General features: G+C 44.9%; 2 protein-coding genes across 3 annotated transcripts in view; one reads left to right on the top strand and one right to left on the bottom strand.

The window, feature by feature from the left end:
• The window catches only part of CRAMP1 (cramped chromatin regulator 1), a 92548-nt gene extending 79956 nt beyond the window's left edge, over positions 1-12592 (bottom strand). Inside the window, exons 1-2 of one of the 2 annotated variants that reach the window (XM_077449179.1) lie at positions 12360-12592; positions 8967-9253 (exon numbers count right to left, since the gene is read on the bottom strand). In XM_077449179.1, coding sequence (XP_077305305.1) covers positions 8967-9252 — 286 coding nt within the window. In that variant the 5' untranslated portion in view covers position 9253; positions 12360-12592. Of the gene's footprint in view, positions 1-8966; positions 9254-9739; positions 10057-12359 lie in introns of those variants that run through there. The other variant, XM_077449178.1, reaches the window with a different exon arrangement.
• Positions 12593-19753: 7161 nt separating this feature from the next.
• IFT140 (intraflagellar transport 140) overlaps positions 19754-26904 on the top strand; it is a 275713-nt gene continuing 268562 nt past the window's right edge. Inside the window, exon 1 of the mRNA XM_077449176.1 lies at positions 19754-19905. The gene's annotated coding sequence lies outside the window, so the exon portion shown is untranslated. The remainder of the gene's footprint in view (positions 19906-26904) is intronic.

Below are 26904 nucleotides of genomic sequence, written 5' to 3'. Positions count from 1 at the left end.
CTCTAACAATAACAAGCATGTTAGGGCCGGTTCACACAGTGGGCGATGCGAGGCGACACGACTCGCCTCGCCCCCGCAAGTCGCCCCCGTTCTGTACAATGGAACCGTTCTGAGAGGAGCGACTCGAGTCGCTCCGACTCAGAAAAAAGGTTCCTGTACTACTTTTGGGCGACCTCGGGGCGACTTGCATTGACTTCTATACAGAAGTCATCTGCAAGTCGCCGCTGAGGTCGCCGCAGGTCGCGGCGAGGCAAGTCGGAGACGCCTCGCCTGCTGTGTGAACCGGCCATTATGCTTACTTGCTCTGTGAAATGATTTTGCGCAGCAGCCTGGATCCTCTACTTCTCGGGTCCCTCTTTGGTTATCCTGGCCCCTCCTGTTGAGTGCCCCCACAGCTTGCCACGAGGGCACCCAAGCGAGCTGTAGCTCCATGTATCCATTCAGACACAGAGCCCTGGTTCAGCCTCACCCACTTTCTCTCCTGATTGACTAACTTTAATTGACAGCAGTGGGAGCAAATGGCGTGGCTGCTGTGTCTCAGCCAATCAGGAGGGAGAGTCCTGGACAACCGATGCACTAGTGGACATCGCTGGATAGAGAGGGGGCTCAGTTAAGTATTAGGGGCATGGCGGCTGCTGCACACAGAAGGCTTTTGATCCTATTGCTTAAAATGCATTACGATAAAAAACCTTCTGCCTTTACAAACACTTTAAGTTTCAAGAGGTGGGGGCATCCATTGTGGTCAAATATTTGGGAATTTTACACTTGACATTGGAAGACACATGGAAGAATCCAAAATGCAATCTTCATCACCTGTCATGTCTCGACAGCCATTGCTGGAAGAAATCACCTCTAAGGTACCAGCCAGCCCTTCCACTGGTTCGAGAATGAGCCTCAAGCACCAGGAAATGACTTTATCCCACCCGGAATGAAGGCTGCATTCACACCTTAACGTAGCGTTTTCAGTCGATTTTTGACATCGTTTTGTACAGGTCAAAAGGTCACTAAAGTAAAAAGAAGAAAAAACGCCCAAATCTGCCCAAATTGAGCTACAAAAAAAAAGCTCCAGAACTTTTTTTTAGCTTCAGACGTTTGGCTTCTGGCATTTTCAGTGGTGACGTGAACCATCTCCATAGAGAATAAATTGATATATATTTTTTTTTCACCTCCAGCATTTTGTATCCATAGCATTTTGTATGTCCATACAAAAATACGCTCAGGTGTGAATAGGGCCTAAAGCCTGGTGTCATCCAACCAAAACAGGAACACAGGCAGGTATCACACCCAATGCAGTTACTGTGTGAGCCCCTGCCACAAAGAGCCTTACAGTGCATGCATTCAGACCCAAGCTGGTTCCCATCAAGGGGTGCGTTCTGCTTTCATACATGGCCTTTACCATTTCGCCAAAATCTGCCATTTTACAAATGCCCTGAGCAGCAGTAAATCTTCAGGCTGTCAGCAGATCAGCCTTTTCAAATTTGGCACAGTGCCGAAAAATAGAGAGCAGGTGAGCATGTGCAGAGCAGGGCGAGACAGTGTGGGTTATTTACGAAAGGCAAATCCACTTTGTACTACAAGTGCACTGGCTGTCGATCCGAGGGGGGCATACAAGGAAAATAAAAAACAGTATTATAGCTTGCACATGATTGGATGATAAAATCAGCAGAGCTTCCCGTCAGATTTACAGCGACTGCACTTCCAAGTGTACTTGCAGTGCAAAGTGGATTCGCATTTCGTAAAGAACCCCCAGTGTATTGCTGGATTTTAAACAGTATAGGCATTCATTTTTAATGTTTTACCGTATATACTCGAGTATAGGCCGACCCGAATATAAGCCGAGGCCCCCAATTTACCCCCAAAAAAACTGGCAAACTTATTGACTCGTGTATAAGCCGAGGGTGAGACATGCCTGTCCATCCCTGTGTGTGTGTCCGTCCATCCCTGTGTGTCCGTCCATCCCTGTGTGTCCGTCCATCCATCCCTGTGTGTGTGTGTCCATCCATCCATCCATCCCTGTGTGTGTGTGTGTCTCCATCCATCCATCCCTGTGTGTGTGTGTCTCCATCCATCCATCCATCCATCCCTGTGTGTGTGTGTCTCCATCCATCCATCCATCCCTGTGTGTGTGTGTATCCATCCATCCCTGTGTGTGTGTGTGTCTCCATCCATCCATCCATCCGTGTGTGTGTGTCTCCATCCGTGTGTGTGTGTGTGTGTGTGTGTCCAGCCTACCTGCACCTACACCCGCAGCAGATCGCAAAACGCAGTGCGGAAATGAATAGGGTTTGCAGTGTTAGCTGCATGGCAATATAGTGTGAACCAGGGCTGAGGACCCATTCACTTTGGCAGGGAAAAGGGAATAGTTGAGTCGCAGATTTATTCCCGCTGGCCACCCACACAGAGAAGACCATCCAGCAGCCACTTTGCGTCATAGCCACGACAAAAATCCCATCATGTTTAGTGGGCAGTACAGGTGTGTGTGTGTGTGTGTGTGTGTGTGTGTGTGTGTGTGTGTGTGTGTGTGTGTGTGTGTCCAGCCTACCTGTGTCCCGAGCCTTTGTCCCGAGCCTCCGTCCCGTGTCGTGCCTTGCCTTCGTCCCGTCCCGTCCCGTGCCGTGCCTTGCCTTGCCTCCGTCCCGTGCCCTCTTCGTCGGCGGCCATTGTAAAATTCAAAAGCCGCGCCTCCTCCTTCGCCTGTGATAGGCGGAACACTGAATTTCCCAGCAGCCTGTGTTCCGCCTATCACGGACGTCGTATCATCCTCGTCCGTAGTACGAGGATGAGACGATGCCCGTGATAGGCGGAACACAGGCTGCTGGGAAATTCAGTGTTCCGCCTATCACAGGCGAAGGCGGAGCCGGAGGCGCGGCTTTTGAATCATAGAATGGCCGCTGTCTGTCTGCTCGACACGCTGATCGAGCGGGCAGACAGCGATGACTCGAGTATAAGCCGAGGGGGGCACTTTCAGCCTCAAAAAAGAGGCTGAAAATCTCGGCTTATACTCGAGTATATACGGTACATTTTACCTGCAAAATGGGCCAGCCTGAAGTGATCTAGCAGGACGTAATTTTCTGACTAAAGTTTCACTTTTAGAATTGGAAAAAAAAAAACAGCATGGCCCTAAAGTTTCTAGTGGGAAACCTTTTAAGGTCAGACCTCAAAACCTGAAAAAAACGAAAACTTATAATTTCCTTGTGCTACAAAAATTGCATGGCTGATAATTTGGCATGTGGATCACAATCACAATCCTACCCTGCAAATGAAATAAATGTAAACACTGGTAAAACATTTTAAATTGAATATATTGTAAAATATTAAAAATTGTGAAAGATGGCACAACACACTCCCAAGATTATGAGGTATTTTCTTGGTGCCTTTTCTCACCCGGAGTACGTTGACACCATGCATAAGAAGAACCCCATAAGGATTGCTACCTTTGGTAATAGTCAGCAAGCACTGGAGATCTGCATTTCTCTTGAGGTCCTCCCTTACACCCCGGGTGGTCATGGATCATACGCCCACAGTTCCTGGTACAGTCACCCCCTAGTGGCCAGGGATCCACAACATTACACGCTACACCTAGAGCGGAGTTTTATGCCTAATGCATCTTCTCCTGAGGAAGTGGAGCATACGCCATGAAACACGCCAAGCTTTTAGGATGCATTTCGTTATTACATTATGCATTTGATTTTATGAACTTTGTCTATTGTACCAACTGTACATTGCCAACCAGCTCTTGGTCCATATAATCATGTTTCAAATATGTTATGAGCCAATTGAATCATTGGCCCAAGATTTTTTATCATATGTATTGTTGCAATTATGTATTTTCTACCATTTTGCTCATACAGCCTTTTAATAAAATTGTTCCCAACATCTACTTTTTACATTATACCACATTATGAGTCCACCTGTGTATTTGGATAAATTACATTAACATTTGTGAACTATCCACCAACTAGTTGCCACACACCTCAAAGTTCCAAACTTTTCTTTTTATTTAAAAGATTATAAAAGGTGAGCCACCAAAATTTCCTAAGCAGAATTGTGAAAACTCTCATGGTGCGCTCCTGAATTTTTTTGGGAGCTCCCCTCCCCAAAGCTGCAAAAACTATTGTAAAAAATGTATTGTGCTTCATTAATAATTAATTTGGCATGGTGTTCAGAATTACACCCTGCAAGAGAAGTAATGTAAACACTGTATCAAAATGTACAGAATTGTGCAGAAGGAGGGAAAAAAAAAGCCAAGGTGCACCCCTAATTTAAAAGAAGAGTGGTCTGTTGGGGACAAGCCTGTACATTTCTCTTGGCACTGGGCTAGCTTAGTTTTCAAAAAACAAAAAAAATAAATAAATAACACGCTACTGATAATTTGACACAAGGGTTCAAAATGTTACCCTGAAAGTATATAAATAAGCCCTAAAAAGCATTCAGACACACGCAATTGTGAAAGAAAGCATGGTGCCTCCCAAACATTTAGGGGACCCCTGACCCCCGAGCATGCAAAAACACCTTTAAAAAAAATGTCCTTCATTAATATTTTTGGCATTGGGATCAGAATGAATGAAATACTTGTATAGCGCACAGTGCGAACTGAATCGCCTCTAGGCCTCCCAGCCTGCAATACAGTGTTACATTCTATCACATTTACAGAACTGTGGGGGGAATAAAAAAAAAAAAAAAGGGGGGGGGGTAGACTGTTGGGGGTTGGGGTGAGCCTGCTCATAATTTGGTACGGTGGATCACAATTTTACCCAAAAAGTTAATTATTATAAACACATCCAAAAAAGCGGTGAGACACCCAGAATTGTGAAAGACCGTATGGATGTACCCCTAGAACTATTTTGCCCCCCCCAAAAAAAGTGCATACTGCACCCCTAAAATTGAGGTATCCCCCCTCCTCAAATCTGCAAAAAACAACTGTAAAATGTTCTTGTGCTTCATTAATAATTTGACATTGGGATCAGAACCCCATCCTACAAGTGAAGCAATGTAAACACAATCATGCCAAAGAGAAAAAAAGGACACACTATACCCCCAATTTATATAAAAAAAAAAAAAAAAAAAAAAAAAGGGGGGGGGGGGTCTGTTTGGGACAAAGCTGTGCATTTATATTGGCACTGGACTAGTTTATTTTTCCAGAAAAATAAAATAAATAATTAAAATAAAATTAATGATAATTTGGCATGGGGAATTACAACTTTACCCCAAAAGTAAAATATTATAAACACAACCAAAAAAAAAAAAAAAAAGTGCGACACCCAGGAATGTGAAAGATGGCAAGGTGTGTGCATAATTATATTATATATATTTTTGTATTATTATTATTTTTTGAAGTAGTTAATGATAACTGTGTGTTGGGGACCACACACTTGCCCCAAAAGTAAACTTTAAAACACAACCAAAAAAAGAAGGTGTGAGACCTCCTGCAGTGTAAAAGATGGCAACCTTTAAAAATAATTATTGTGCGTCAATAATAATTAGGCATAGGAATCACAATCCCACCCTGTGAGAGAAGTAACGAAAACGTAGTTATCAAAATGTACAGAATTGTGCGATTACACAAAAAAAAAAAAAAAAACCCCACCACACCACACGGAACACCCCTTATTTAAAGCTAGGGGTTGTCAGTTGGGCAAGAGCCTGTGCATTTCTCTTGGCACTGGACCGGTTTGACTTTAAGAAAAAATGTATGTATATATATATATATATATATATATATATATATATATATATATATATATATATATATATATATATATATATATATATATATATATATATATATATATATATATATATATATATATATATATATATATATATACACACACATTTATTTTTATTTTTTTACAAAGTCTTAACGCGCTGCAGAAAATTTTGCATGGGGGAAATCACAATCCTACCTGGAAGGTAAAATATTATAAACACAACCCATAAAAGCACTAAGACCTTGTAAAAGGCAGCATGGTGCACCCCAAAAAAAAAAAAAAAAAAATTGAAGTGCCCCCCACCCCCCAACTTACAAAAACAATTGTAATATTCTTGTGCTTCATTAATAAATTTGGCACTGGGATCACAATACCACCCTATAAGACAGAATTATGCAAACGGAAAAGCCACAGTGCACCCCTAATTTAAAGGGGGAGGGGTCTGTTGGGGGAAAACCTGTGCATTTCTCTTGGCACTATGCTAGGTTTTGTTTTCCTAAAAAATAAATTCATGAAATTAATGATAACTGGGTGTTGGGGATCACAATGTTACCCCAAAAATAAAAGAATATAAACACAACTGAAAAAGTGTGAGACATCCAGGAGTGTGAAAGACAGCATGGTGCACTCCTAAAATTATGACCTGCCCATCCCCCAAAAACAATTGTAAAATATTCTTGTGCACATTAATAATTGGGAATCACAATCCCACACTCCGAGTTAAATAATGCAAACACTTATCAAAATGTACAGAACTATGCAAAAAAAAAAAATCATGGTGCACCCCTAATTTAAAGGGGGGAGGGGGGTCTGTTGGGGCTGAACCTTTGGATTTTTCTTGGCACTGGACTAGTTTCGTTTTCCAGAAAAAAAAAAATTAATTAATAATAAAACTAAAATGTAATGAAATTAATTGTAATTTGGTGTTGGGGATCACAATGTCACCCCAAAAATTTAATAATATAAAGACAACTGAAAAAAGTGCAAGACATGCAGGAGTGCGAGACGGCATGATGCACCTCTAAAATTCAGAGATGCCCTCCTCTTCCACAAACCATTAAAAACAATTAACGTGCATCATTAATATGTAGGCTTTGGGATTACAATCCCACCCTGTGAGAGAAGTCATGTAAACACCGTTATCAAAATGTACTAAAATTGTGAAGAAAAATAAAACGCCCGGCGTACTCCTAAACTTGGTGGCCCATCTGGGTGTGCTGCTAAAAATTTTGGGGTACCCCCCCAAACCGGCAAAACATTAATAAAATGTTCATGTTCCTTAAAGCGGTAGTAAACCCGCAAATTTTTTTTTTTTTTTTTTTTTTAAACCTGCAAAGCAAAAAGGCATAATGAGCTAGTATGCACCGCATACTAGCTCATTATGAAATACTTACCTTAGAACGAGGCCCCGACATCTGGCCCGATCCACGCCGAGGGAGCTGACATGCTCCCTCTGCGTCTCTTCCAGGTATCGCGGCTCCGGCGCTGTGAGTGGCCGGAGCCGCGATATCGTCACTCCCGCGCATGCGCGCGGGAGATTTCAGTCCGGCCGGACGAGCGCTGCCGGATTTTTCACGGCGAGAACCCCCTTGTGCGCATGCGCCACTGCAGTCAGCGGCGCATACCGAGGGGAATATCTCATAAACCGTACAGGTTTAGGAGATATTTTTTTTACCTACAGGTAAGCCTTATTATAGGCTTTCCTGTAGGTAAAAGTTAAAAAATTGACCATACAACCACATTAATAATTTGGGCATGAGATCAGAATCACACCCACAAATTGAAATAATGTAAATATTGCATTAAGGCTGTGGGGGGAAAAAAATTAAAATAAAATTAAAGTCCACCCGGAGTGCCCCTAAACTTGGTGTCATCTGGGTGTGCCGCTAAAAATTTTGGGGTACTCCCCCAAACCTGTAAAACATTAATAAAATGTTCACGTTCCTTAATAATTTGGCGTAGAGATCAGAATCCTACCCACAAACTGATATAATGTAAATATTGCATTAAGGCTATGGGAAAAAAATAATAATAATTTAAATCCACCCGGAGTGCACCTATGCTTCGTGGCCCATCTGGATGAGCCGCTAAAATTTAGAGGTGCCCACCCCCCAAACAATAGTAAAAAATGTCATGTTCCTTAATAATTTGGCATTGAGATCAGAATCCCACCCACAAATTGAAATAATGTAAATATTGTATTAAGACTGTGGGAATTTTTTTTTTTTTATCAAAATCCCCTACACTAGGTGGCCCATCCGGGTGTGCCACTAAAAATTTTGGGGTACCCCCCCAAACCTGCAAAACATTAATAAATTGTTTACGTTCCTTAATAATTTGGCATAGAGATCAGGATCCCATCCACAAACTGAAATAATGTAAATATTGCATTAAGGTTATGGGAAAAAAATATTTAAATCCACCCGGAGTTCCCCTATACTTGGTGGCCCATCTGGGTGAGCGGCACAAATTTTGAGGTGCCCCCCCAAACCTGCAAAACATTAGTAAAATATTCACGTTCCTTAATAATTTGGCGTTGAGATCAGAATCCCACCCACAAATTCAAATAATGTAAATATTGTATTAAGGCTGTGGAAAAAAAATAAATAATTAAAATCTACCCCGGAGTGCCCCTATAGTTGGTGGCCCATCTGGGTGAGTCGCTAAAATTTCGAGGCGACCCCCAAAACAATAGTAAAATTTTCATGTTCCTTTATAATTGGACGTTGAGATCAGAATCCCACCCAGAAAGTGTAATAATGTAAATATTATATCAAAGCTGTGAAGAAAAAATTAAAAATCTGCCCTGGAGTGCCCCTAAACTTGGTGGCCCATCTGGGTGATCTGCAAAAATTTCGAGGTGCCACCCCAAATCTGCAAAACATTAGTAAAATATTCACGTTCCTCAATAATTTGGCATTGAGATCAGAATCCCACCCACAAATTGAAATAATGTAAATATTGCATTAAGGCTTTGGAAAAAAAAATAATAATAATTAAAATCTGCCCCTATAGTTGGTGGCCCATCTGGGTGAGTCGCAAAAATTTTGAGGTGCCCCCCAAACCTGCAAAACAATAGAAAAATGTCCTGTTCCTTAACAATTTGACGTGGGGATCAGAATTCCACCCAGAAAGTGTAATAATGTGAATATTGTATTAAAGCTGTGGAAAAAAAAATTAAAATTGCGCCCAGAAAGTTGGCGTCCTGCCCGGGGCGAACCCCTGAAGTTAGCGGTCATGCCAGTGGTGGTGTACCTTTGCCCTTGGCGGCGGTGGCAGCAGCGGTGGCTTTCCCGTTGCTGCAGGAGTCTCTCCTCTGGCGTTTGCTTTGGGGCCGGACACTGGACCTCAGGAAGTGGTGCTGGTCTTGCGGGCCCTTGGGGGTCAGGGCCTCCTGTTGGGGGGTGCTGGGGATGAGGGGCTCCCCTTCTTTCTGCCCCGGCTCTTCCACTTCTCCTGCCGCCTCTTCTTCCTCCTCCTCAGCTTCTCTCTTATTTGGCTTCTTCAACCTTTCCTCCCCACTCTTCAGCTTCACTGTCATTCTGCAAAAAAGAAAAAAAAAATTAAAACCAAAAAAAAAAAATGCATTAAAAAAAAAGGGGTGCAGAGGGAAGAGGGGCCCCCCAGGAGGAGGCACAGGGGCCCCCAAAACCTTTAGGGAGAGAAATAAAGTTGTGTGGAGAGAAGGAGCAGAGAGGAGAGCTCCTGAACAACATGGCCGCCATTGTTAGTGACAAATCCTCTTCCCTGTCCCGACTTCACCGACCTGCCTGGATCTCCGTGTAGGTGGCCGGGGCCGGGTGGTGCGGGGGCCCCCAGGGGCCCGGGGGTAGTCTGGGGGGTGCGGGGGCCCGGCGGAGGCGGCAGGCCGGGGCTGCTTTTTGTTGTTCTCTGAGCACAAGACAAACCCGACATGATGATCAGCCCCAGCCGCCTCTACCGCTCCGCCCGCCTTACTAAAATAAAAGTGTCCCGGGCCGTCCGATCCCGACCCGCCGTCCCCCCTTCTCTCCCCTGCCGGTCCTCACCCTTCAGCCGGGCCAGCCTGAGCCTCCACGGGCCCGGGATCGCTCATGTTGTCGGCGGAGGGAGCCGCTCTGCGCCCTCGTCTCCTCTCTGCTGCGTCTCGTTCTGGCTGGAGACTCAGCTTCCCACTACTCTGCGAGCAACAGCCAGGCGCCCGGCACCGCACCGACCCTTCCCGGCCCTCTAGCTCGCGATCGCCGGCACCGACCAACTCCGGACCGGGTGCAAACGAAAGGGGAGACCCTCGGCTTTCCAAAGAGGGGTCTCGCGAGCCCCGGCGGGCCCGCAATTTTAAACGACAGCTTGCCAAAGTGGGGTCACCCGCCGGAGCTGTCGGGAGGGTTTGTCTGGAGCTGGCTGAACTTTGTTTGCTACGTCATCAGATCTTTACTGCTATTCATTTTATTGTTTTTTTTGTTTTTTTTTGAAAATTTATCAAAATATACAGACCCCCCCACTCATCACACTAAACCCCCCCGGGGGTTTATTACACACAAAAACAAAACTGCAACTACTTCACCATGGATGGGCAACATCATCCCCAACAACAACAACCACCACTACTCCATTTTCAAAATGTCTGTCTAGGAGATCAACACTAAAAATCTACAATAATTATACCAAATTAATGATACAAAAAAACACCAAGATCTGCACTGATAAGGAAACAACACTGACATCAACATTCATTATAAAAAATATATATACACATTAAAGATGCATTCATAAGGAAATATACTGAGATCTATACTAATGCAGAAACCTCATTGAGAAAACACTAAAAGGAGGATAGCACTGATCAACTTTAGAAAGAAGAAAACACTCAAATTAAAAAGCACCAATAAAAAAACAAACACATGATATCAATATTAATGAAAAAAAGAAAAGATTATTAAGAAAAAAAAATTATATATAAAAATCAGATCTACACTAATGAAAAAAAAGGAATCAACCTCATTGAGGAAACACTGATGAACATTGACAAAGCACATAGACCAACATTAAACAAGAAACACTTAACATCAAATAAAAAACGCTAATAAAAAAAATAAAAAAAAAAAAAAAATAAAACACACTGTGATCAACATTAATGTTACAAAAATACAACATTAAGGAAAATTTAAAAAATAAAATAAGATTGAGAAAAACACTGAGATGTATACTAATGCAAAAGGAGGGAGGATTAACCTCATTGAGAAAACACTGATCAACATTAATAAAACACACATACACTGAGATCAACATTCATACAAAAAAAAAAAAAAAAAACACACACCACAACAAACACACAAGATTATTAATAATAATAATAAAAAAGGGGATCAACATCATTGAAAAAAAAAAGAAAACCACAGATTGAGATGAAAACACTGAGATCACCATTCAATGATAAAAACACTGATCAGCATTTATAAAACACAGAGATTAAAAATCATGTCAACAAGAGATCAACACCATTGAGAAGATACTGAAATCAACAAATGATAAAGTAAACTCTGAAATCAGACACATTGATAGCAGACAGGTAACACAGGTAAGAAGTCACATGCTGCCATCTGATACCATGTAAACAATACACTGTTTTTATATCAAACAGACATCAGGATCATCACATGAAAACAAAGGAACTGAAAAAGTAACTGTCAAAAAACAACCACAAAATAAATATTCAGTTACACAGACTTGAAATACAGACAATTAGTAATATCTACAGATCAGATCTATGTTGTGAAATCAACACATGACCAAATGAAGAATTGAATGACAGCAGAGGAGTATTATTAATGGTATTATTTATTTTTATGTATCGTTTTTATGATTATGTATCATTCTGCAAGCTGGGAATAATCATGATGAGAAGAGATGGTGAAGCTTAGAACAGAAGAAGATATTGGAGTTTGCTGTCTTCCTGATTGCAGATTATTGATCACTAGCAAATCAATGGATACATTCTATCAATACATGACTACACAAACACTGGGGAGGCAAATAAAAGCACAGCCATGACCCTGCTTTTCAGGACTATAAGAAGATTGTTATTGGATGAATAGAGCAGATAAGGATTTCCAGCAGACAACAGCTGCTGTCAGCCATCACTCCCCTGCAGCACCTGTTTCCTCTATAGAAACCCACTTGTGTTGAGGGTGGGGTGGGGGATCACGTCCTGTATATTGTGACACTGATTGGAGGGATGTAAAGCTTGATCACCCCTTATATTTACTATCTATATGGCACCTGGAACTGAAAGAACTGTTGGATCCAGACTGCAGCATGCTGTCAGGTGTGACCGGTCAATAGGAAGAGTCCAGCACTGCTGATCACACTGCAGCATGGACAGGGAAGTGACATAAAGGTGTGATGGAAGGCATTTGTCACCCTGACAGCTGTGCAGATAAGATGCAGCATGTCCCCATCCTCTGGGTATAGGAGTGGGGCAGGAATAGCTGCAGCAACCCACAGGCTGTCTGAGATCACTAATCACATAGCAGGTCTTCCTTTGCTAGCAGCTTGCTGGGACTTGTAGTGCCACACCTGCTGGGACTTGTAGTGCCACACCTGCTGGGACAACCCATGTTGCTGAAGACCATGCAAGTCTAATGGGTGGAGGGACACAGGTCTTACCTGCAGCATTCAGGATGATGAAAGGGCCTGCTGCAGCTCCCCTTATCCTCGGCACGACCAGAACTGACAGCCCAGGCCCTCAGACCTATGCGGGTAGCGCCTGGTGTGCTCCAGCACACATCTAAGGTGCGATAATACAGATCCGATCTCACTGGGCCCGGCCCAAAGCTCCTTCAGACCCGGGCACCGACCTCCCTCTCCCCAACCTGCGTCCGCATCTGACAACAACCCGCGCCAAGCCTGCCTGCCAAAACATGTCACGCCCCTCGCAACCCAAACAAACGCACGGGTTGGTCGGTTCGCTGGGAAGGGCGGCGCTTGCGGTAGGGTCGCCAATCGGAACGCGCAACGCTAGAGCAGCGCAAAGAGTCATGGGCGCGTAGGGACGGGCCGTGTGATGTCAGTGGGCAGGGAAGGAAAGCGCGGATTGGCTGGGGAGGTTATCCAGTAGAAAACAAGGTTTCAAAAGTGAACTCGTCTGTCTGAGGCAGCTTCCCTCCCTCGGGATTCTATTGGCCGCTGGTGATTTGATTGATGTGGATGGGCGTGCCGGAAGCTGGCTGTCATTCAAACAGTGACAACTTCCACTTTGTGACCAGTGTAGTGTACGGGATGGGGAATGTTTTATTGAAGGACAGTTATCCAACATCACAGTGTCCTTGCTGCCTCGATCGCCCGGATTTCACAGATCGCTTCTAGATTTCGCCTTCTGTTTAAAAGGAATGCTTGTTATCAATTTCAGGGTATACGTCTATGTAAACTAAATAAAAATACAGACTCCCTGATCACATATGTACATTTATACCATAAAGAAATAAAAAGAAGCGACCTGATCCCATATAATCAGTGTTGTATTTTGGTTTTGTGTTGCCCTAGGCAACAACCAGCCATCTAAATTTGCACCACCACAGCCGCTGTATACTGCTCTTGCCTCAGGGTGTGATGGGGAAGCTGTATTCCTTCACAGCGATCAGCTGCAGCTTCCTATCAGACCCTGAGGCATGATTCGTCCAAGTGCCATTCAATTATTGCCCATGATCTGAGGTTTGTGGTGACATCTCACATGTGGAACGATCGCTATTTGCATGCGCGAGGGAGAAATTGAAGGCTTGGTTGGTCGAATTTCGAAATCAATGGTGGCACCTTCAGATCACAAAAAAGCGCAACATTTCTGATTTTTGAAAGAATTTCTTCTCTAAAGAGAATTCGACCCATGTATGGCATGCATTAGATGGCAGCTTCCTTGGCTGAAAAGGATAGGATAGGTTCCACTTTAAAGCCCAACTGAAATTTCAGTTTAACCACTTGCTTACTGGGCACTTAAACACCCTTCCTGCCCAGACCAATTTTCAGCTTTCGGTGCTCTCACAATTTGAATGACAATTACTTAGTCATGCAACCCTGTACCCAAATTAATTTTTTGTCCTTTTTTTCCCACAAATAGAGCTTTCTTTTGGTGGTATTTGATCACCTCTGGGGTTTTTATTTTTTGCGCTATAAATGAAAAAAGACCAAAAATTTTGAAAAAAAACGCATATTTCTTTGTTTCTGTGACAGAATTATGCAAATTATTAATTTTTCTTCATAAAATTTGGCCATAATTTATACTGCTACATATCTTTGGTAAAAATAACCCAAATTAGTGGATATTATTTGGTCTTTGTGAAAGTTAGAGTCTACAAGGTGTGGTGCGAATCGCACAAAATTGATCACATCTGATGTACTGGTGGCCTATCTCACTTCTTGTGACCCGAACAAGTCAGGAAAGTACAAATACCCCCCAAATGACCCCTTTTTGGAAAGTAGACATTCCAAGGTATTTAGTAAGAGACATAGTGAGCTTTTTGATGTTGTCATTTTTTTCCCACAATTCTTTGCAAAATTAAGATTTTTCATTTTTTTTTCTCCACAAAATTGTCATTGTAATAGGTTATTTCTCTCACGTGGCATGTGTATACCACAAATGACACCCCAAAATACGTTCTGCTACTCCTCCTGAGTATTACAATACCACATGTGTGGGACTTTTTCACAGCCTGGCCACATAGAGAGGCCCAACATGCAGGTAGCGCCATCATGTGTTCTAGGAACATAAATTACACATCTAACTTGTTGACTATTTATTACACTTTTGAAGCACCAGGACAATGACACGTGACACTGATGACAGATGGCACTGATACGTGGCAATTATGACACTTATACGTGGCACTGATGACAGATGGCACTAATATGTGGCACTGATGACACGTGGCACTTATACGTGGCAATGATGACACGTGGCACTAATACGTGGCACTGAAGACACGTGGCACTAATACGTGGCACTGATGACAGATGGCACTAATACGTGGCACTAATACGTGCCACCGATGACAGATGGCACTAATACATGGCACCGATGACGCGTGACACTGATGACAGATGGCACTGATAAGTGGCATTGATGACACGTGACACTGACAACAGATGGCACGTGACACTGACAGGTGGCACTGATGACAAATGGCACTGATACGTGGCACTGATGACAGATGGCATTAATACGTGGCACTGATGACAGATGGCACTATGTGGCACTGATGACACGTGGCACTGATGACAGATGGCACTTATACGTGGCACTGATGACAGATGGCACTGACGACAGATGGCACTGACAACAGGTGGCACTGGGGTGGATGGCACTGGGGGCAGGTAGCACTGGGGTGGATGGCACTGGGGGCAGGTAGCACTGGGGTGGATGGCACTGGGGGCAGGTAGCACTGGGGTGGATGGCACTGGGGCGGATGGCACTGCTGGGGGGAGGATGGCACTGCTGGGGGGAGGATGGCACTTTTTATTTTTTTACTTTTTTTTTTTTTACTAGAGGCAGAACGGCTGCCTCTAGTACACGGGACACGGCAAACACAGAACTTCCGCGATGCGCGCCCGCGGCGGCGCACATTGCGGAAGTAAACATCAGGACGTCCAGGGACGACCACCCGGACGAACGCGCCTGCTCTACGGCCGTCATTCGGCTATAGGGCGGGCGCGAGGTGGTTAAATCAGCTAAATATATTTTGGATTTATCAGAACAAAATACATTTTAACTTTAAAGGGGTTGTAAAGGTAAATGTTTTTTCGCCTTAATGCATTAAGGTGAAAAAACATCTCACAGTGCCGGTGCCCCCAGCCCTCCCCCGTTTTACTTACCTCACCCCTCGAAAGTCCCGCGCTCCCCCCGCCATCCTCTTCGCCGCTCAGCCTGGCCGCTGATTGGCTGGAGTGGATGGATTGAAGGCAGCACAGCCATTGGCTCGCGCTGCTGTCAATCACATCCAATGACGCAGTGCGCCAGGGGGGGGCCGCGTGATACAGCAAACGGCTATAGCCGCCGGGTGTCTTATCATATAAGGTCCCCCATCAGATAGCGTCCGCTGTGTACTGCGCATGCGCAGTACACAGCAACACAGATTCCGAAAATAGCCGAGGATGAACGGCGCCTGCGCACTGAGTCCAGGTTCTAGCCCCGCTATCCAAGTGAACATAGAGTAGCGAGGCCGAGCCCAAAGCGGGCGAGTGGCCGTCTAATTTTCACAACCCTATGTCTGCTTGGTGCACCTCCACTCACGGCGCAGGCGCCGTTCAGCTTTGGAAATTTTACGAAGCTTCTTCTGCCCCGTACTGCGCATGCGCAGTACAGGACGGACGCTATATGATGGCCGGACTGAATATGCCAGAACACCGGCTGTATCACGGGAGCGTGCCCACAGGTGCTTCTCACCATGCGAGGGAGCTCGCATGAACGTGAGAAGTACCTGCGGGAAGAAGCAGAGACAGCCGCCGAGGGACCCTAGAAGAGCAGGTTCGGGGCCACTCTGTGCAAAACGAGCTGCACAGTGGAGGTAATTATAACATGTTTGTTATTTAAAAAAAAAAAAAAAAAAATTACTTTACAATCCCTTTAAGTTCAGTTGGTCTTTTAAATGTAATTGTCAACTGTCACATACTCTCACATATGGCAGTGTGGGAAACAGCATGTGATGTCTGGGGGTTAAGAGGTCAGCAACTGTCCCTACAAAAAAAAGAAATGGAGATTTAAAGGAGGTTGAGCTCAATAGAAGGAACTTATTTGAGTTGAGAATACATACTTGAATAGATTTTTTTTTTTTCTAAACTAGAATTAAGGCCCCTTTCACACTGAGGCGCTACAGTGCTAAAAATAGCACCTGTATAGCACCTTAAAAAAGCGGCTCCTTTCACTCCAGTGTTAAAGCCAGAGGCCTTTCACACTGGAGCAGTACGCTAGCAGGACGGTAAAAACTGTAAAAAAAGTACTGCTAGCAGAATCTTTGGAGAGGTGAAGGAGCGGTGTATTCACCGCTCCTACCCATTGAAATCAATGGGGCAGCGCAGCTATACCGCTGGCAAAGCGCCGCTTTCAACCCTTTTTTGGCCAATAGCAGGGTTTAAAACTGCCTTGCTAGTGGCCAAATACATAAAACGCTAAAACAACGGTAAAGCAACGCTAAAAATAACGCTGCTTTACCGCCGACACCCGCAACCGCCCCAGTGTGAAAGGGGCCTTACTGTCACTAAACTATACTTACCTATGCTTCAACAGTCCAATGCCCATGAGGTCCCTCATCAGCTTCTTCTACCGGGCTTCTTTTGGAACACCTTTGGGATGAATTAGAGTGCAGATTTTGAGCCAGGCATTTCTCGTCCAACATCAGTGCCTGTCCTCACAAATGCACTTCTGGAAGAATGGTCAAACAATCCTATAGACACACTCCTAAACCTTGTGGACAGCCTTCCCAGAAGTGTTGAAGCTGTTATACCTGCAAAGGGTGGGCCAACTCAATATTGAACCCAGTAGCGGCTGGTGCGTTTTTTTTGGGGTGGGGGGGCAGCAAACAACCACCCACCCCCCCCCAGCGGCATCTGGTCGGTCTGGCACATATCCCATGGGTGGCAGTAGGCAGCGCGGTGCAGCGGCTCTGTGTCCCCTACTCCATGGCGGCTTCCAGCTCCTCCCCTCCTCGGCATCCAATAGGATCGCCTGTCCTTTCAGCCATACGGGTGTCAAAACTGGATTTCTGATTGGCCAGGAGGAGGATCAGTGTTACAACAGCAAATATTCATGTGCTGTTGTAACACACCTGGGTGGGATTGGAGCGCACTCACTGCGACCCAAGCCCACCCAATATTGAAGCCTGTTATAGCCGCTGGCTCTAATTGGTGCTTCAAAAAAACAGCCCCCCCATCCGCCTTGGAATCCATGCACCAGTGTCCTGAAAGGGGCCAGATGCATGGAAGGGGGAGAGGCGGCGCCCGTGCACCCTTAATGGATGGGCCGCCCCTGATTGAACCCTATGGACTAAGACTGAATGCCATTCAAATTCATGTGTGTGTAAAGGCAAGCGTTGCAATACTTTTGACAATATAGTGTAGATCAGGGGTCGCAAACTGGTGGCCCTCCAGCTGTTGTAAAACTACAAGTCCCATGAGGTACTGCAAGGCTGACAGTTACAAGCATGACTCCCACAGGCAGAGGCATGATGGGATTTGTAGTTTCGCAACAGCTACAGAGCTGCCAGTTCAAGACCCCTGGTGTAGATGCATTTTCTAATCCATCTCAATGGGTGGCTGTATGTGGCAGCTGTGGTCCCCAGGAGAGAGATTATGCTGGCTCTGCAAGCTGTATGGACTCTGTACAGCCCCTGTATGGCCGAGTGCATGAAGTCTAAGACCCCTTTCACACTGGGGGCATTTTGCAGGTGCTATAGCATTAAAAATAGTGCCTACAAACCGCCCTAAAACAGCTGCTCCTTTCACTCCAGTGTGAAAGCCCGAGTGCTTTCACACTGGAGCGGTGCGCTGGCAGGGCATCAGAAAAAGTCCTGCCAGCATCTTCTTTGGAGCGGGGAACTCACCGCTCTTCCCCATTGAAATCAATGGTGCAGTGCTGCTGTACCGCCGGTTTGCAAGTGGATTCAACCCCTTTCCGGCTGCTAGCAGGGAGTTAAAGCCGGAGTCCGCCCGGAGTTCGGCCGTTTTTTTTTTTAAAAGCCAGCAGCTACAAATACAGCAGCTGCTGACTTTTAAAATAAGGACACTTACCCGCCCAGCGCGCCCGCGATGTCGGCACCTGAAGCCGATCTCTTGATCGTCTCTCGGGTGCTGCCGCCGCCATCTTGGGTATGGGAATCAGGAAGTGGAGCGCAATAAGGATGGACCCGCTGCCTCTGGGATCTGTGTGTTTCCCAGCAGGCAGCGGGGGACTTTCAGAAAGGGGCGTAGATCTACGCCCCTTTCCGCAGAGAGCTATCCCGGAAGTGGGTGCAGATACCTGTACTGTACAGGTACCTGCACCCCCCTCCCCCCTGAAAGGTGCCAATTGTGGCGCCGGAGGGGGGGAGGATTCCACTGAGCGGAAGGTCCACTTTAGGGTGGACCTCCGCTTTAAATCCGCCCTACTAGTGGCCGAATAGTGCAGCTAAAACGACGGTAATGCGGCGCTAAAAATAGCGCTCCTTTACTGCTGATGCCCTAGACAGCACAGTATGTAAGGGCTTTAAATTTTACCAAAAATGCTTACATGCATACAGCATGTTATACTCACCAGATATTTGCGCTGCTGTAGGAAGCTGTCGGAGACTATTATACAGCTGCATACAAAAGTATATCCCATAACTTTCTTCTCACTTCCTGTTGTGTCTCCAGGACAGGAAGTGAAAGTTAATCTCCGAAAAACAAGACACAGCAAAAAGAACAATGACTAAATAAAATAAAACAGAGCTGATAGGCGTAATAAAGTGCCAAGAGATACTAAAAATCGAAGGGTTCCTGTAATAGAATTGGTTTTATACTCACCTCTTTGGCAGCATCTGTCCTACCTCCATGTTGTTCCAGGGATGCAGTGTCTTCATCATTCTACATTACTAGGAGCATTGGTTGTCAGCGTCCCCTGTCTCTGCCAATGGCTCTTCCCTCTGGCACCATGTTCTTGCTGAGGTGAGGGTTTGGAGGAAGGAACCATGGTGTACAGCGGGGGAGGATACTGACAGAGGCTGTAGGCCTGGAATGGAGGGGAGGCCGCAGCACACATGGGCTGCCACCTCTCTAAGGGACCTTTTTATATTTTGAATTCCCGCTAACATGGCTGCGTTACCCATTCCCTAACCTCTCCAAAACGAAACACAAATGTTTAGACTTTAGATACACTTTATACATGACAGAAAATATTTTATTGGACGTTTTTATAGAATGTGTATTTGTATCTCCCAGACAATCATTCTGCATCACAGGAAGTAATAATCCCTCACAGGAGGGCCTTTTTTTTCCTCTCCGGAAAAACACGAGCGGTGTTCGGCACATTCCGGAACTCTTCGGAAGCGCTCGTTTAGTTCGGGTCAGCGCGCTGCCAATAGGAAAGCCAGGGTTGGTGCTTTCGGGTCATGTGACTGCCCGGCCTGTTGTCAGGGTAACGAGAAGCGAAGCGGCCTGGCACAGAAGTAGAAGCCTTACGAGAGGAGAAAAATAAAAGAAGCCGGCCGGCGGGGTAAGACGGTGGTGTGGGGGGATTGGGAGCCGGGGAAGGATGAGCAATGGATTAGATCTGAGCTGGGGGGGGTAATAGGGCTTGTTAGATAACTGTAGGCCAGTACTAGGCTGTGTGTGCTCCTTTATGTGATGCCTGGCTGTATAGGATATCATTGGCTCTCAGCTGGACCGGTTTATTTTCCACCTGTGAAGCCAGGAATGAGATTTCATTCAGTGCATTCACATCAGATGCGCTGACATTTTTGTTTTTTCAATGCAGGCCAATGCAAGAGCCTGTAAAAAAATAAGGCGATCGAATGGGAGCGAATCTCACCACTGTGATGCGATGATATCTGCTGGTTTTGGGGGGGACAAAAAAGTAGATTGAACCCAACTTTATTTTTGTGCAATGTTTGACTAACGTGCGTCAGTGCATCGCGCATCAACGCACAGGAAAACAACAGTCCAGCACGAGTCTGGCTCCTCCTCCATGCCTGAGACTAGGGATGAGCTCAGGTGTGTCTGGATCCTAGTCCTGACTAATCAGAGGAAGCTGTCACTGCAGCCGGCCAATCATAAGTGGCCGGGGCATCCCCCATATACAAGGAGCATCACTTATTCCAATCCTGGCCCAATGTGTGCCCAGTGACAAGTTTAGTCCACAGATTTTCCACCACCACATCTACAGTTGGCCATACAATGGACGAATCTCTCACTCAGGCTATTGTACTTTGATAGCGGGCCCTGCCAGCTGCTAAAATGCCCATCTGATTGGATGCAGTCACTGTTCACCCAAAAACTTTCCAGCAGGCTTCTTCCACAAAAATCAATTGAATGATCAACTTTTGTCAAATGTAGCGGGGCTGACAAGGGCACCCACTAATAGAATTTTGACCTGTTCTTCAGAAACCAGACACAGTTTGCACAGTGTGTGGCCAACTAAAAATAGAACTATAGGCAACATTTTTTATTTAATTTTGGATAGAGTAAGGAAGGGTTAGAACCCCTGTCTGTTTTTTTTTAACCATCTGTATCCTATTGAGGAGATTTCCCTTCACTTTCTGTCCCATAGCCAAACAGGAAGTGAGAGGAAATGCTTGCAAATTAAGGGACTAGTGTCTCGATTGGAAGATTTCCCCTCTATTACCTTTCTGGGGAGAACCCAAAATTTCGGATTTTCTTTCATTTTCACTTTTAATGATAATGGTAAAGAGGACAAATGGAGAGGGTGAATCTCCCCAACGGGGCCACAGACAGCAATAAAAACCTGCCAGGTGCTCTAATCCCTCTCCGCATTATCCAAAAAAAATAAAAAAATGTTTTGCCTTTAGTTATACTTTAAAGCTGTGGTCATCAACCCTGTCCTCAGGGCCCACTAACAGGCCAGGTTTGCAAAATAACTGAAATACATCATAGGTGATATAATTTGCTGCTCAGTGATTGCAGTATTCTAGTCTGCATCTCTCCAAGGTAATACATAAAACCTGGCTTGTTAATGCGCCCTGAGGACAGGGTTGATGACCACTGCTTTAAAGTGGTTGTAAACCCTTACAACCAACTTTGACCTACAAGTAAGCCTAGATTAAGGCTTACCTGTAGGTCCAAGAAATATCTCCTAAACCTACATGGTTTAGGAGATATTTGCCGAAAGACAGGCACTGCTGTCTACGGCGCATGCGCCGTAGACCGCGACGCTCAGGCGCACTGAGCACGCCGCCGTCAATGGCGATATGCCGCGAGTGGCGGCTCCCGTGCACATGCGCGGGAGTGACGATATCGCGGCTTCGCCGAATGACAGCGGCGGAGCTGCGAGACCCACCGAGAAGATGGATGCTCTGGACTACAGGGGACAGCGGTGACTTCGCTGGCTCATGTGTCAGGTAAGTGACACATAATGGACTACTATACAATGCATAATAGTCCATTATGCTTTACCTTTGCAGGGAATCGAAGAGGAAGTAAACTCATCTGGGTTTACTTCCTCTTTAAAGCGGAGGTCCACCCTAAAGTGGACCTTCCGCTCATCGGAACCCTCCCCCCCCTCCGGTGCCACAATCGGCACCTTTCAGGGGGGAGGGGGGTGCAGTTACCTGGATAATCCAGGTAACTGCACCCACTTCTGGGACAGCTCTCTGCGGAAAGGGGCGTAACTTACGCCCCTTTCCACAAGTGCCCGCCCCTTCCCGCAAGTGCCCCGCTGCCTGCTGGGAAACACACAGCTCCCAGAGGCAGCGGGGAGCGTCCTTATTGCGCAGCGCAATTCGCGCATGCGCAGTAGGGAACCGGGAAATGAAGCCGAAAGGCTCCATTTCCTGATTCCCATACCCAAGATGGCGGCGGCAGGACCCGACAGACGACCTAGCGATCGGCTTCGGGTGCCGACATCGCGGGCGCGCTGGACAGGTAAGTGTCACTATTTTAAAAGTCAGCAGCTGCAGTATTTGTAGCTGCTGGCTTTTAAAAAAAAAAAAAAAAACGCTGAGTCCCGGTGGACTCCCGCTTTAAAGTATAGTTCACCTTTATCAAAAAAAACTGTCTATGCAGGTAAGAGGCATCTATAGTTAAAAGCAAACTGTGCAGCTTTGATCAAAAGATGAATAATGCCTTTGCCATATGTTTAAGCCATTTAGATAAGTACCTCCTGAAACCTGTATGAAAAACTCCCAGAGATTGTATCATCCCCATCCTGCCTTGTTGCTGGGACGTTGCTCAATGACTCCTAGTTTTCTGTTCACCTCCACCATCAGTATTGAGCTTTTTCTCTGATTCAACCCTCTCACATGCTCTTGCTCCCCCTTGATGCAGAAACTCAGCTCAGCATTTGAGAGCTCACTCCTGTGATATTGGAGGTGAACAGAAACAGCTAGGAGTCTCTTAGCAACGTCCTAGCAACAAGGGAGAATGGGAAGATGTGATCTCTGTGAGTTTTCCATACAGACCTCAGGAGGAATGTAAATGGCCTACACCTATTCAACTTTGGTCAAAGCTGCCCAGGTTGTTTTTATATACAGATGTCCATTACATATATTTTTTTGGTAAAGGTGAACTATGCCTTTAAGATTTAGTGTGTATGGTCAACCAAAGGCTGTCAATGTCCATGGGACTATAGCTCCCAGCATTCTCTGCTACAGTAATACATGGAGTGACTTGTAGTTCTCCTATTAACATAGAGCTAATTTTAGAGGCAAAAATCTCTATTGCTCTTGGATGCCATCTTTTCAGTTTATAAAAGTACAAGTTATGATTGGCCCTATCCATAAATTTAAATATTCCATCTTAAAGCGGAACTAAACATATCAATTGAACGGTTTTAAAAATACAGGATTGCTAACTGTCACATTCTCTTGTGCACTCATCTAAACTGTCAAACCATTAAATGTCTGGTGTCATAACTGATGACAGCGGTGCAGCACCATGGCAGTTGAAGGTCAAACAGTAAAGGCCCGTACACACAATATGAAAATCAGATGAAAAAATTTGTACGGCGAGCTGTCTGGCAATTTTCGGATCGTTGGTACGGTGCTTTCGACAGCTGATTTCGCTTTTTCGTCAGACAAAAGCTAGGTGTGCAAACTAACATTTTTGTCAGATGTGAACTCAACGTCCGGTTTTCGTTTCATTAGTAGGGTTTGGCTACAAAAAAAAAATCGTAAGAGCCAGACTACGCATGCTCAGAAACGAAAGAATACATACAAAACTATTCAACGTGTTGCGTCACTTCTGATGTTGTAGTCTGAAAATTTTTGTATTGTGAGTAACCTCTTCACTTTCAACATGAGACTAGCATGCCACAAAAAACGTATGGTCGGACGTCCGAAAATCGAAGCATGTGTAGATTTTTACTTCCTTGGCTGAAAAGAATAGGAGGGCTTAGTTTTACTTTAACCACTTAAGGGCCCGAAGAATTTACCCCCTTAAAGAGGAAGTAAACCCTGATGGGTTTACTTCTTCTTTGTCTCCCTGCAAAAGTAAAGCATAATGGGCTACTATGCATCACTTACCTGACACAGGAGCCAGCGATGTCACCGCTGTCCCCTGTAGCACGGAGCCTCCATCTTCTTCCGGGTATCACTGCTCCGGCCACTCACAGCGCTGGAACAGAGATGACGTCACTCATGCGCATACGCACGGGAGCCGCCACTAACGGCATATCGCCGTTAGTAGCGACATGCTGCTAACAGAGATAGTGCGACTGCGTGCTGCTGTCTATGGCGCATGCTCCGTAGACAGAGGTGCCTGTCTTTTTGTAAATATCTCCTAAACCTACACGGTTTAGGAGATATTTACAAAAAGATATTTACAAAATATTTCTTGGACCTATATGTCAGCCTTAATCTAGGCTTACCTGTAGGTCAAAGTGGTTTGTAAGGGTTTACAACCACTTTAATGACCAGGCCATTTTTTGTGATACGGCACTGCGTCACTTTAACTGACAATTGCGCGGTCGTGCGCTGTTGTATCTAAACAAAATTTACGTTCTTTTTTTTCCCCACAAATAGACCTTTCTTTTGGTGGTATTTGATCACCTCCTACAATTTTTCTTTACTTTGTGCTATAAACAAAAAAAATAGCGACAATTTTGGAAAAAAAAAACCAATATGTTTTACTTTTTGCTCTAATCAATATCCCCCAAAAAATGTCTTCATCGGTTTAGGCCAATATGTATTCTTCTACATATTTTTGGTAAAAAAAAAAACGCACTAAGCATACATTGAATGGTTTGCGCAAAAGTTATAGCGTCTACAAAATAGGGGGTAGATTTATGGCATTTTTATTATTTGTTTTATTTTATTATTTGTTTTTACTAGTAATGGCTGCAATCTGCAATTTTTAACGGGTCTACGACATTGTGGCAGACAGATTGGACACTTTTGACACTGTTTTGGGATCATTGACATTTATACAGCAATCAGAGCTAAAAAAAAAAGTAGCCACTGATTACTGTAGAAATGTCACTGGCAGTGAAGGGGTTAACACTAGGGGCCGATGAAGGGGTTAAGTGTGTCCTAGGGAGTCTTTCTAACTGTGAGGGGATGGGACTGACTGGAGGAGGAGAGATCGCTGTTCCTGTCAGAACGGGGATCTGTTTGTTTACATACACAGATCCCCGTTCAGGCTCTCCGTGGAGCGATCGCAGGTGGCCAGCGGACATCACGGCTGCCGGCCACGTGCATCGGCTCCGGCATCGCACCGCAGGTGCCCCCCATCGCTCTTAAAGCAGCCGACATACACCTACGGTGATTCGCGCAGTGGAGACAACCTGCCACAGTATATTGACGGCAAGCGATTAAAGCCCAACTGAAATTTTAGTTTAAATCAATGAAATACATCCTAGGTGCATCAGAACATGATATATTTTAACTGAACGTTTAGTTGGTAATTGTCAACTGTCAAATCTGCAACATGGACACTGTGGGAAACAGCATGTGAGATCTGGAGGTTGAGAGGACAGCAACTGTCCCTACAAAAAAAATGGAGATTAAAGCTGGATACACACTATACAATTTTCTGTATATTTTTTTTCCTTCAGGTTTACCAAAACCATATAATATGAGGTCAACCTTAAGCCCTTGTACACACGGTCAGACATTCCGACAACAAAATCCATCGGATTTTGTCCGAAACTGGTGTTGCATACACACGGTCGGACAAAGTTGTCAGAAAATCCGATAGTTCGTAACGTGATGGCGTAATTTCGTTACGACTGGACTACGTTCAGGCTAGTAGCCAATAGCTTTGATCTAGGAATTTGATCTGAGCATGCGTGGCACTTTGTCCGATCGCAATTCTCTACAAACGATCGGACAAAGTCCGATCGGATCATGTTATCGGAAAATTTTATAGCCCAGCTCTAAAACTTTGTCAGTCAGATATTCCAATGGAAACATTCTGATGGAGCCCACACACGGTCGGATTATCCGACAACACAGTCCAATCGGACATTTTCCGTCAGAATGTCCGACCGTGTGTACAAGGGCTAAGAGTGTTTTACAGTGCCTTGCGAAAGTATTCGGCCCCCTTGAACTTTTCAACCTTTTGCCACATTTCAGGCTTCAAACATAAAGATATAAAATTAAATTTTTTTGTGAAGAATCACCAACAAGTGGGACACAATTGTGAAGTGGAACGAAATCTATTGGATATTTTAAACTTTTTTAGAAAATAAAAAACTGAAAAGTGGTGCGTGCAAAATTATTCGGCCCCTTTACTTTCAGTGCAGCAAACTCACTCCAGAAGTTCAGCGAGGATCCCTGAATGATCCAATGTTGTCCTAAATGACTGATGGTGATAAATAGAATCCACCTGTGTGTAATCAAGTCTCTGTATAAATGCACCTGCTCTGTGATAGTCTCAGGGTTCTGTTGAAAGCGCAGAGAGCATCATGAAGACCAAGGAACACACCAGGCAGGTCCTTAATACTGTTGTGGAGAAGTTTAAAGCCGGATTTGGATACAAAAAGATTTCCCAAGCTTTAAACATCCCAAGGAGCACTGTGCAAGCGATCATTTTGAAATGGAAGGAGTATCAGACCACTGCAAATCTACCAAGACCTGGCCGTCCCTCTAAACTTTCAGCTCAGACAAGGAGAAGGCTGATCAGAGATGCAGCCAAGAGGCCCATGATCACTCTGGATGAACTGCAGAGAACTACAGCTGAGGTGGGAGAGTCTGTCCATAGGACAACAATCAGTCGTACACTGCACAAATCTGGCCTTTATGGAAAAGAGTGGCAAGAAGAAAGCCATTTCTCAAAGATATCCATAAAAAGTCTCGTCTAAAGTTTGCCACAAGTCACCTGGGAGACACACCAAACATGTGGAAGAAGGTGCTCTGGTCAGATGAAACCAAAATCGAACTTTTTGCCCACAATGCAAAACGATATGTTTGGCGTAAAAGCAACACAGCTCATCACCCTCAACACACCATCCCCACTGTCAAACATGGTGGTGGCAGCATCATGGTTTGGGCCTGCTTTTCTTCACCAGGGACAGGGAAGATGGTTAAAATTGAGGGGAAGA

This window comes from Lithobates pipiens, unplaced genomic scaffold (genome assembly GCF_037356315.1).
Source record: "Lithobates pipiens isolate NorthernLeopardFrog02 unplaced genomic scaffold, aLitPip1_a1.2 Scaffold_22, whole genome shotgun sequence".
Taxonomy (NCBI): Eukaryota; Metazoa; Chordata; class Amphibia; order Anura; family Ranidae; genus Lithobates; species Lithobates pipiens.
Note: the sequence above shows the minus strand (reverse complement) of the source record. Positions and strands in the feature narration are given on the sequence as shown.